General features: G+C 36.3%; 1 protein-coding gene across 4 annotated transcripts in view; it reads right to left on the bottom strand.

The window, feature by feature from the left end:
• BRWD3 (bromodomain and WD repeat domain containing 3) overlaps positions 1 to 12,681 on the bottom strand; it is a 156,853-nt gene that overhangs the window by 63,242 nt on the left and 80,930 nt on the right. For 3 of the 4 annotated variants that reach the window (XM_002699937.7, XM_024988810.2, XM_024988811.2), the window contains 5 exons: positions 11,080 to 11,233; positions 7,369 to 7,503; positions 6,008 to 6,136; positions 3,565 to 3,790; positions 437 to 604 (listed from right to left, as the gene is read on the bottom strand). In XM_002699937.7, the coding sequence (XP_002699983.1) occupies positions 437 to 604; positions 3,565 to 3,790; positions 6,008 to 6,136; positions 7,369 to 7,503; positions 11,080 to 11,233 (812 nt within the window). The remainder of the gene's footprint in view (positions 1 to 436; positions 605 to 3,564; positions 3,791 to 6,007; positions 6,137 to 7,368; positions 7,504 to 11,079; positions 11,234 to 12,681) is intronic. The other variant, XM_010821790.4, reaches the window with a different exon arrangement.

The following is a 12,681-nucleotide window of genomic DNA, read 5'->3' as shown; positions in this document are numbered from 1 at the left end:
TGAATCACAGCACGCCAGGCCTCCCTGTCCATCACTAACTCCTGGAGTTCACTCAAACTCATGTCCATCAAGTTGGTGATGCCATCCAGCCATCTCATCCTCCGTTGAACCCTTTTCCTCCTGCCCCCAATCCCTCCCAACATCTGAGTCTTTTCCAATGAGTCAGCTCTTCGCATGAGGTGGCCAAAGTACTGGAGCTTCAGCTTTAGCATCATTCCTTCCAAAGAACACCCAGGGCTGATCTGCTTCAGAACATGCTAAATTACTTTACTCCCAAATGATAATGAGATCATGGCACTTTGGTGTATCTGATATCAAAACTTTAACAAAATGTTGCTTTTATTTAAAAACCTAAAATGTTCCTCATGTGTAATTATTTGGTATAGATAAAATAAAGTACATTCATCATATCTTTCACAAACATATACATACTTACCACCATTAGAAGAATATGATCTATTAATTGGAAAATGTGGAGCATCTCCTTCATTAATTAGCCTCAGATCTTGTTCTCTTTGTAACTCCCTGATTATTCCATCAAGAATGCTCTCATCTTGATCATTGGTTTGTTGCCCAATTACCTGTTCTACTACTTCACCATCACCTAAATCAAGCCAAAGATATAAAGCCACAAAATTATTTACATTTTTGTATACCATAAGTAGAGTAAAATCAAGGTCAATCTATAAGTTGCTAGACAAATAATTTTTAAAGTATTAAGATGAAAATAAAGCATACAGCAAACAAAATATTTTTAAAGAACTTTTAAGTACATCATCTTGTGTGTTTAACTTAACCAATGTCCCCAATGTCAGACATTTTGATGAGGACCTTCTCATCTTACAGAAAAAAAAAGTGATTAAATTATTAAGAATGAACTTTCTCTATGGAATATTCAAAGCTAAAAGTTGTGTGTGTGCTCATTTTCCCAGTCATGTCTGACTCTTTGTGATCCTATGGACTGAAGCCCATCAGGCTCCTCTGAAGCTAAAAGTTAGGAGTAAATATTTGAGTAAGGTTTTAATAAGTTCAACTGCAAATACCGAAAATGCTTTGCATCTTTCATGAGAACTTCCTTTCTGAAAGAAATCAAAATTACAGTCTTTATAATATTGTCTCTTTTGATAACATCTCAATAGACAGATGTGAGGGCTTCCCTGATAGCTTAGTTGGTAAAGAATCCGCCTGCAACACAGGAGGCCCTGGTTCGATTCCTGGGTTGGGAAGATTCCCCTGGAGAAGGGATAGGCTACCCACTCCAGTATTCTTGGGCTTCCCATGTGGCTCAGCTGGTATAGCATCCGCCTGCAATTCGGGAGACCTGGGTTCCATCCCTGGGTTGGGAAGATCCCCTGGAGAAGTAAAAGGCTTACCCACTCCAGTATTCTGGCCTGGAGAATTCCATGGACTGTATGGGGTCGCAAGGAGTCAGACATGACTAAGCAACATTCACTTTCACTTTTCATACATTTGAATATAAAAATTATTTCTTATAATGAAATTCAATTATTACGTCTGAACAAAAATTTTATTTATTTCTATTATCTTTTTCTTTCTTAACTACATCTTAGACCTGTTTTTCATCTTGTCTTCTAGTCAGAGTAAATGGTATCTGTTAACAGTAGCCAAGTGATCAGATCTTACAGGAAACAAAATATGATAAAGTATAGATTTTTTAATTCATATGTTTTCAGCTCTACCTCCTATTTAATATTCATATTTCCCCTTGTTTAATTAAATATGACATCAACAAAGTAACTATTATCACGTTTAACACCATTTCATTGCTCTACAAATCTTTATGAGAGAATATAAAAAGGATATGTAACATTTCATTCTATAAAGATCATCTTAATTTGTAAGTAAGGATATAAAATTCCATTTGCAAATAAATAACTCATTGCCTCATACTTGGAAGAAAACCTACAAGTAACAAACTAACATATGAAGACATTCTGCTGTCAGGGTGGGATGGAGGCAGTATACCTAAGGGAAACATGTTAACCAAAAGAGTTGTTTTTTAAATGTCTTTTTCTACTATGCTCCTATCATGCATCACACTCATCACTGCATCGGCAATATCCTCCAATACTATTGTTATTTAAACACTTAGCATTCTCCTCCCGAACACTTAATAATTCCTTACATTTCAAACATGAGGGTGGTGGGTAAAGAGCCACCTTCCAGTTTATAGTTCTTTAAATTTCCTCTTCTTCAGTCCATTAACTATGTACTCTCAAATTAAAATACCAATAATAAGAGCAGTAGAATTTCACCAATTATAAAAGCTTGACACATTAAAGTTAGTAAATTTAATCATCACTTTTGTGGTTCAGTCACTCAGTCGTGTCTGACTCTTTGCAAACCCATAGATTGCACCCACATGGACTGCAGGAAGCATAGACTTCCCTGTCCTTCACCATCTCTTGGAGTTTGCTCAAATTCATGTCCATTGAGTCAGTGATGCCATCGAACCACCTCATCTTCTGTCGCCCTCTTCTCCTCCTGCCCTCAAACTTTCCCAGCATCAGGGTTTTTTTTTTCCCATGAGTTGGTTCTTCACATCAGATGGCCAAAGTATTGGAGCTTCAGCATCAGTCCTTCCAATGAACATTTGGGACTGATTTCCTTTAGAATTGAATGGTTTGATCTCCTTACGGTCCAAGGGACTCTCAAAAGTCTTCTCCAACACTACAGTTCAAAAGCATCAATTCTTCAGCACTTGGTCTTCTTTTACGGTCCAACTCTCACATCCATACATGACTACTGGAAAAACCATAGCTTTAACTATACAGACCTTTGTAGGCAAAGTAATGTCTCTGCCTTTTAATGTGCTTTCTAGGTTTGTCATAGCTTTCCTTCCAAGGAGCAAGCATCTTTTCATTTCACAGCTGCAGTTCCTGTCCGCAGTGATTTTGGAGCCCAAGAAAATAAAGTCTGTCACTGTTTCCTTTGTTTCCCCATCTATTTGCCATGAAGTGATGGGACCATATGCCATGATCTTAGTTTTTTGAATGTTGAGTTTTAAACCAGCTTAAATTATCACTAGAAGTCAATTCTAAAAGCATCAGGATTATACACATGTTCAGGTTTCTAAGGAAGCAGGTCAATACATTCTCTGCTTCATTGTATTCTTAGTGTTTGCCCTAATCCATTTATCTGTGTCCAGATGAGATAAACAATGTAAAAAAGTACATTGGTAAGATAAAAAAGTTCTATGCCACTGAAAATTAATAAGGTATCAGATAAAATATAGGGCTTCCCTGGTGGCTCAGATGTAAAAAATCTGCCTACAAAACCCAGGTTGGGAAGATCCCCTGGAGAAGGGAATGGCAACCCACTCCAGTATTCTTGCCTGGAAAATTCCATAGACAGAGGAGCCTGGTGGGCAATAGTCCATGGGGTCACAAAGAGTTGGACATGACTGAGCGACTAACACTTTTCACTTTCAGGTAAAATATATTATAACCTACTACATAGTTTATCATGGGGATATATTATGGAGAGAAGAGTAAGTTTAACACTTTACAAAACATTTTAAATTTACTTTAGTTGATAACATACCATTAGCCACATATCCCAGCTGTGGTATAAGTTGTTCATCTTTACAATTTTCCCGTCCTGGTACCAGTCTTTGAAATTTTGTGGGATGAGGATTTCCATCAACATCCACCAAGAATGGTGGAGGCATGAGATGAGGAGCTTGTTGGGTTTGTTCATCCAATACATAGTTGTTGGCATCACGGATAAGAGGTCGATAATCAGTATGGAAGAACATCTGATCTGGAATCTTTATGATAGATTTTAGTATTTAATGTGCACAGGAAATTTATTAACAAGCATTTATTTTCATTCCTAGAGCATGTTTGTTTTTCAAATCAGACAATTTTTGCATTATCTATATACTCCTCTGTTGTCATGTGTTTTCCCTAGGTAGAAGTGAATCACCTAGATCATAATCCTATTTTTCTCCACAAAACCCTATAATATATATTTTTTTCTGGCCCATCCCTATCATATTTCTCCAATTAGGATAAGAGGAAGCAGAACAATAATGTAGTAGATAAAGTTACTTATTTTTAAGTTGCAAAAAACTGACAAAGAACTAATCTCAAAAATATACAAGCAACTCCTACAGCTCAACTCCAGAAAAATAAATGACCCAATAAAAAAATGGGCCAAAGAACTAAACAGACATTTCTCCAAAGACATACAGATGGCTAATAAACACATGAAAAGATGTTTAACATCATTCATTATCAGAGAAATGCAAATCAAAACCACAATGAGGTACCATTTCACGCCAGGCAGAATGGCTGCTTTTATCCAAAAGTCTACAAGCAATAAAAGCTGGAGAGGGTGTGGAGAAAAGGGAACTCTCTTACACTGTTGGTGGGAAGGCAAACTAGTACAGTTACTATGGAGAACAGTGTGGAGATTCCTTAAAAAACTGGAAATAGAACTGCCTTATGACCCAGCAATCCCACTGCTGGGCATACACACTGAGGAAACCAGAAATGAAAGAGACACGTGTACCCCCAATGTTCATCACAGCACTGTTTATAATAGCCAGGACCATGGAAGCAACCTAGATGTCCACAGCAGATGAATGGATAAGAAAGCTGTGGTACATATACACAATGGAGTATTACTCAGCCATAGATCAGTCTTATGGACTCTGTGGGAGAGGGAGAGGGTGAGGAGATTTGGGAGAATGGCATTGAAACATGTATAATATCATGTATGAAACGAGTCGCCAGTCCAGGTTCAATGCACGATACTGGATGCTTAGGGCTGGTGCACTGGGACGACCCAGAGGGAGGGTATGGGGAGGGAGGAGGGAGGAGGGTTCAGGATGGGGAACACATGTATACCTGTGGCAGATTCATTTCGATATTTGGCAAAACTAATACAATATTGTAAAGTTTAAAAAAAAAAAAAAAAAAAGGAATACATTTGAATCAGTTCTAATGAGGTGGATGAAACTGGAGCCTATTATACAGAGTGAAGTAAGCCAGAAAGAAAAACACCAATACGGTATACTAACGCATATATATGGAATTTAGAAAGATGGCAACAATAACCCTGTATGCGAGACAGCAAAACAGACGCAGATGTATAGAACAGTCTTTTGGACTCTGTGGGAGAGGGAGAGGGTGGGATGATTTGGGAGAATGGCATTGAAACATGTATAATATCATATATGAAACAAATCGCCAGTCCAGGTTTGATGCATGATACTGGATGCTTGGGGCTGGTGCACTGGGATGACCCAGAGAGATGGTATGGGGAGGGAGGTGGGAGGAGGGTTCAGGACAGGGAACACATGTACATCCGTGGCAAATTCATGTTGATGTATGGCAAAACCAATACAATATTGTAAAGTAAAAAAAAAACATACAAACTTTAATAACTATTTTTCTTGCTTGTTTTTATTCAAACAAGAATAGACAGAGTATAATATAAATGGTGAGACAGGTAAATATCAATGCATGAAAGACACAAAGGTGATTAAGTATCGAGATGAACTCAAAGATTCTAGTTCTTTTCCAACTCCAAGATTCTATCATCTATCCTAAACTCACAGCTAATAAAATAAAAGAAACCAATTAAATTAGCTTCTTAAGTATTTTAACAAGATCAATAATAGGTAAAATAAACATTTAGCAACGAGCTGTTTATTCCTAATGTAGGATAAGTAAAGGATGTAACCTGGTCAAGTTATTCTCTTATTACACCTAAAAGGTAGTACAGAGAAAGAATATGTAGTAAGCAAGAGTGTTTTCCAATGAATTTTTATATCCACATCACCGTATATCTTAATAGTAATTTGAACTGCCAAGCCTTATATTCTAGCAGTGATGAAAAATTTTACAAAAAAAAAGCGACTTTGTTATTTTTTATCTATTGAAACATAGTGACCTTTATTAACCAAAAAGCTTCAAATAAGATGTATGAATGATACTATCAAAAATCACAATCTATAACAACAATTAAGTATACTAACCTTTTCATAGTATTTACTGCATCCAAATCCAAAAAGCAGCAAATGCCCATGTGAATCAGTGCAGGCAAAATGATTTCCATCTGGTGAGAATTTACAGTCAAACACTGCACCATGGCCTTGGCCTTCAATCTGAAATTTAGAAGTCACTTTAAGTCACCTTAGGAGGTAATTTTCAAATAATAAATAGTCAATAGCTTCTACTTGGTAATATCGTGGATTCTGTGATACATCAACATTCCAGTGTACTCTCTGACTTCTGTAGCCAGAATCCTACTGTAATAGTAAAGCTCTGAAAGAAATTAGGGAGATTCAATATGAAATGCATCATATCAAACATTACTAGCAATGCCCTAACTGAAGAAGGACTGCATGAATGACTGAGGAAAATAAAAAAGACCTAAACACAACCAAATTGACAAAGGTGCTACTTCAGGAAAGTCAAGATATTATCTTCATATTTAAACTGCAAATCAAACTTTAAAAAAAAACATCCTAAAATTAAAGCACACAAATCAATCTCACTGACAAAAGACAAAGGGTTATTATTAACACTCTGAATCTGTATAAAGCCTATAAAAGGGAGCTCAAAGGCCAACAATTTAGAAATATTTAGTCAGAACTATTTTTCAGAAAGGAACAATAAATATGGGAAATATGAGTATTCTCATCACCATAGGAGGGTGTTCAACTGGGAGAAGAGATACTTCAACATATTTTTCCATTGTTTGTACAAAATATATTTTAGGAGTATCCACATCTCCAATTCCATGTGTGCCAAACAACTTCCTGATTACTAACTAAGCTATATAGGATTTATCAGAGACAGATACAATACAGTCACTGTTGTGATTCATTCATTAGGATTATAGTTTAAACGTTAATTTTTGGAATTTTGTTTAGTGTTAAATCCAAATGCTTATTCAATTTGAGTTTCTAGAATTAAGAGCTGGGAAACAGAATTTGGAAAATGTTAACACCACAAAACAGAGACACCCTGAAAGGCATAGTTCTCAACTGGCCTTACTCTCAGATCTTGAGCCATTCTCTAAGTTATTATATGGATTTAAACAGAGGGCAAGAGGTTCCTTGGCACTAAGTATACTTTAATTACCAAATTATCATAGTCTGCTTTTTTATTAACTAAACATAGATTGGGCTTCCCTTGTAGCTTAACTGGTAAAGAATCTGCCTGCAATGCGGGAGACCAGGTTTGATCCTTAGGTTGGAAGATCCCCTGGAGAAAGGGAAAGGTTACCCACTCCAGTATTCTGGCCTGGAGAATTCCATGGACTGTATAGAACATGGGGTTGCAAAGAGTCGGACATGACTGAGCGACTTTCACAAGCATAGATTTCCCTTACCATGTTAAAATAATTCCGAATTTTGGTCCCCCGGTCAAGGTCCCAAACAAAAATGTTCCCATCATGACCTGCTGAAAGTATGATCCTTTGATCAAATGGATGTGCTTCCAAAACAAATACTTCATCATCATGTCCCTGTGATAAAATCAATATTAAAAATGAAAAGCAACATTGAATATCTGTCTTATTTGGTTAAAAGATCTCAGGATATCCTATCAATCTAGTTCAGATGAATTCATGTATGCAAATTTAACAGCATTTACAAACATGGACACTACAAGAAATAGTTGTTGGAGTTCCTTATATGTTTAAATGCTGATTTCATAAAATATGGCTTCCCTAATAGCTCAGTTGGTAAAGAAATCCCCTGCAATGCAGGAGACCCCAGTTCAGTTCCTGGGTTGGGACGATCCACTGGAGAAGGGATAAGCAATCCACTCCAGTATTCTTGGGCTTCCCTTGTGGCTCACATGGTAAAGAATCTGCCTACAATGTGGGAGACCTGGGTTCAATTCCTGGGTTAGGAAGATCCCCTGGAGATCTTCCCTATTCCAGTATTCTGGCCTGAAGAATTCCAGGGACTATATAGTCCAAGGGGGCTCAAAGAGTCGGACACAAGTGAGTGACTTTCACTTTCACTTCATAAAATATTCAATAGACAGAAGACCTGAAAGGTATTTGAAATACAATCCAAAATCAGGCCTCTGAAATGGTATTCATATTTCTAGGACTTTGCTATTAAAAGGTCACAGAATATGTAACAAACAAAATCTTTTATTAACACCCAATTCTGACACAGTGATAACAGAAAAACCTTCATTATTCTTCGTCCAGTACTCACTGATATTCATATTGTATCATGGGAGGACCTATGATATGTTCAAACAACAAAGTATAGTTTGTCTTTTTTACCTTTATCTACTTTATAGTTGAAGGTTTCATTTAATATTTTACCTGAAAAACAGGTATGCTGCTAAAAAAAAAATAATAAGTTTGGAAACCAACATTCCTATATTTCCCCAGTAATAAATCAATATCAGCATCTCTACAGACTTTAGATCAGGAGTCTGGGAACTTTAGGCCAACTAACTCCCCAGTGTTTCTGGACAGACAGCTTAAGGAATGATTTTTACATTTTTTAAAAGGTGGTAAAAAATGAAAGAATATTCAACAGAGACCATATGTGGCTTGCAAAGCCTAAAATATTTACTATCTGGCCTCTTAAAGAAAAAGTTTGTCAACACCTAATTTAGATCACTGTTCATTTTTGTTAATTCCTGGCTAGAGAGTACAGGCTCCAAGTTTTAGAGAAGCATGCCAGACATCCTGAAATTGTATTTCACTTAGGAACATATCAGCATATTTCACATCAGGAGCTTCCAGAAATAATCACATGTTGTGAACCTAAAAAGTGCATTTTACCCCCAATCATTGCATAAAAATAGAAGAGTAACCTGCCCTACGACCATTATGTTAAAAAATGTAGCTTATTAAAAAGTAACTTTAGAATGTCTCAAAATGAAAAGTGGAAGATAAAGAGGTAAAATCCTTTTTGATAAATACCAACAAAAAACTTTTTTCCCAGTGATTATCAAAAAAATTATTTATTTGTCATAACAAAATCTGTTACTGAATATCCAATTTGATATAGTATATACTTTCTCAGGTTCCTAATCAGTAAGCAGTAAAATTACTCTGTTAAAGTCAAATGATAATGTTACAACTACATTAGCATACATTAGCAAAGAGAGATTTTTAAATAGGGGGTTCCATTTTTGGTCCTTGGTCATGGGAAACAAAACCTAGTCAGATGAAGTAATGTCTTAAGATTTATCATCTGCCCTATTTTTATTTATTAAGCACATCTCTATTTCCACCACTACCATACAAATCCAAGTTATCATTAAGGCCCATCCTATCATAGAATCCTACAGTATACTCAGAGTCATCCTTATCTCATTCCAATCTATTCTCTCTACTCTGTTGCTACAATTAGGAGGCAGTTTTCAAAAGCAAAATTCACATGCTATTCCTTTGCTTTTAAACATTTTCATGGTACCTATTGGTTTCAGGATAGATCCTACAAGATCTTGCATGGTCTGGCCCCTGCCTATTTCTCCTCCTATCAGGTGATACTCTTTCTGCTGTCTGTGCTATAGCCAAAAAATTGGCTTTCACCTCCTTTCTACTTCAAGACCTTTGTACATGTTTTTCCCTCTTCTTGGAAGGAACTTTCAACCTCCTCAACACATGTAATTTACCAAATATTTATTGATCCTCTACCATGCTGAGACAGAAAATAAACAAAGAAAAAATACAGTAAGAAAATACTAGGTAGTGATCAACACTACAGTGAAAATAAAGCAAGACGATGACTGTGAGGCTACCCAAGATTGTTTGCTCAAGGAAGGCCTTGTCAAGGAGGTGACATTTAGGATGAGAGCTGGGAAATTTTTACCTATCTTACAAATCTTAACACAAGCTTCACCTTCTCAGGAAGCTTTCTCTGACCCTTCCAGACCAAGTTTGGTTATCCTACTAGAAACTTGTGTTGTGCTCTTCTTAGCATTTATCTGATTAAATGCTTGTTTTTTGTTTTATTTAATAGGCTATAAACTCTAGGAGGATAGGGACTCTTTAATCTACTATTTAAACCCATCTCAGTGGCTGGAACAGGCTTCCCTGGTGGCTCAGAGGTTAAAGCATCTGCCTGGAATTCAGGAGACCCGAGTTTGATCCCTGGGTAGGGAAGATCCCCTGGAAAAGGAAATGGCAACCCACTCCAATACTCTTGCCTGGAGAATCCCATGGAGGGAGGAGCCTGGTAGGCTACAGTCCATGGGGTCATAAAGAGTCGAACAGGACTGAGCGAGTTCACTTTCACTTTCCTTTCAGTGGCTGGAACAATGGGTACTCAATAAGTATTTGTTGAATTGAAGAACTTCACACCCTAGTAAGACTCTGGTACACAAATTCTTAACATACAAAATATAAATTCTATACCAAAACTAAGCAGATTTAACTGTTACAAGGACTAAAAATAGTCTGTTTTAAAATTTCTTCAGTAAAATCCACTGGAAAGATGACCCATGAATCAGCCCATGGGAAGAGTACCATTGAACAGAACTGTAAATTAAGATACTAATTAAGACAGAGTTTTACACGGATTTTATAAAAATGATGGCTACAAAATGGCCTGTGAAGTTGTGATTTTTAGAGATAAAGACCTGTAGCCACTGGCCACATGTGGCTAGTGGAAAATGAGATGGTCTGTAAACTTAAAATACACACTAGATTTCAAAGATTTAGTATGAAAAAATGTCAACAATTTCATTAATATTTCTTATATCATGTTGAAAAGCTACTATTTTGTATATACTGGGTTAAATAAAGCCAGCTCTATCCTTAAAACCAACAACAAAAAAATCCCAACTCATGCTACAAACAAATAACTTATATACCCTTGACTTTATATGATAACATAATGGGTAAATAAATATGGGAAAAGATCCTGAAAAGTTTTCATACCTGCTTTTAGTAGCTACACCATACGCCATCCTTATTTTGTAAATATGTCAACAAAGGTACTTTGAATAATTCTCCAAGCAACAGTAAGCCATAGAAAGCAAACTAGAAAACTTAAAATTTCCTGTCTTCTAAAATAATGCCCTTTTCAATCATTTGTAATTATTCCAAAAATAGAATACTTACGGATAAAGTATGAAGAAGCTGGCCTGTGATAGAATTCCATACTTTCAAAAGGAAATTGTTCACTGCAGTAATAACTGTGGTGTCATATCGATCCCAGGCCACCATAGTCACCTTAAGTTTGGTGACCTTGTCTTCTCCAGATGGCAAATTGTTCCTAAACAAAATAATTTCAGGGTTAATAGATATTGAACAAAGGAGCATCTAAATAGCAAATTATGAAAAAAAAATCTCTCTAGAAGCATGCAACTTTTTAGATAAAAAAATCCTAAACCTAAACTATCTTTAGGATTTTTTTATCTAAAAAGCTGCATGCTTCTAGAGAGATTTTTTGGGGCTGGTGCACTGGGACGACCCAGAGGGAGGGTAGAGGAGGGAGGAGGGAGGAGGGTTCAGGATGGGGAACGCGGGTATACCTGTGGTGGACTCATTTCGATATTTGGCAAAACTAATACAATATTGTAAAGTTTAAAAATAAAATAAAATTTAAAAAAAAATCCTAAACTATCTTTAACTACACATGAAATAAAATAATAAAAGTATTAATATCACATAGGGCAACATCTATAGGCTTATTTTATGGAGGAAAAAAAACACAGAATGACAAAAATTTTATAGTTAGCTAAATGAGAGCAATAAAAAAGTGAAGTTAGAAAGGAATCTTTAGATACCTTGAAAAGTAAAATACAAGGCCATGTTGGCTACCAGAAAATATGAGGAAAACATAATTAAATGGATACTTTATTCCTTTAAATATTCATTTTGTGAAACTAAAATAGGTATACAAAAAAGCAGTAAGAAATTCAGTTAATTGATTTAATCAAATGACATTATCAGTAGCTGACTATGACTACAAAGTTGATTCTATATTGTTATTAATGGGAAAATAATTAATTTCAGGATCATACCCTAAAGAAACTGTTGTATCCTAAAGAGATAGGTAATTACGTATCTTCCAGTTAACAGTGAAGATGATCAAATGTAATTCTGATTAACTGTATTTATAATGTTGAGTAGAATACTAACGGAGAAGGCAATGGCACCCCTCTCCAGTATTTTTGCCTAGAAAATCCCATGGATGGAGGAGCCTGGTAGGCTGCAGTCCATGGGGTCGCTAGAGTCGGACATGACTGAGTGACTTCACTTTCACTTTTCACTTTCATGCATTGGAGAAGGAAATGGCAACCCACTCCAGTGTTCTTGCCTGGAGAATCCCAGGGACGGGGAAGCCTGGTGGGCTGCCGTCTATGGGGTCGCACAGAGTTGGACATGACTGAAGCGACTTAGCAGCAGCAGCAGCAGCGGGAATACTAACAATATGAAACATAAAGGTATTCTCAGTAAGTCAGGGAAATATCTAAAAATATGGTGACATTTAATATGGACAACCATCAAAGCTGCCTAGTATAAAAAAATATAAAAATGACTTATAGAAAACTAGGGCAGAGAATGATTCTATAGGCATTAGTAAAGCACAGAGATCTTTGGATCACAAGAGACCAGAAGTTTGAGTGACTCAGATATGTTCCTATCACCCAATCTGTCAATCAACGGTTAAAGACAGTGTTCTTAGAGACTAAACACAGATACAAATTTCTACCAATT

Source organism: Bos taurus, chromosome X (assembly GCF_002263795.3).
Source record: "Bos taurus isolate L1 Dominette 01449 registration number 42190680 breed Hereford chromosome X, ARS-UCD2.0, whole genome shotgun sequence".
NCBI lineage: Eukaryota > Metazoa > Chordata > Mammalia > Artiodactyla > Bovidae > Bos > Bos taurus.
The sequence above is the reverse complement of the archived record's forward strand: the minus strand, read 5'-3'. Positions and strand labels throughout refer to the sequence as shown.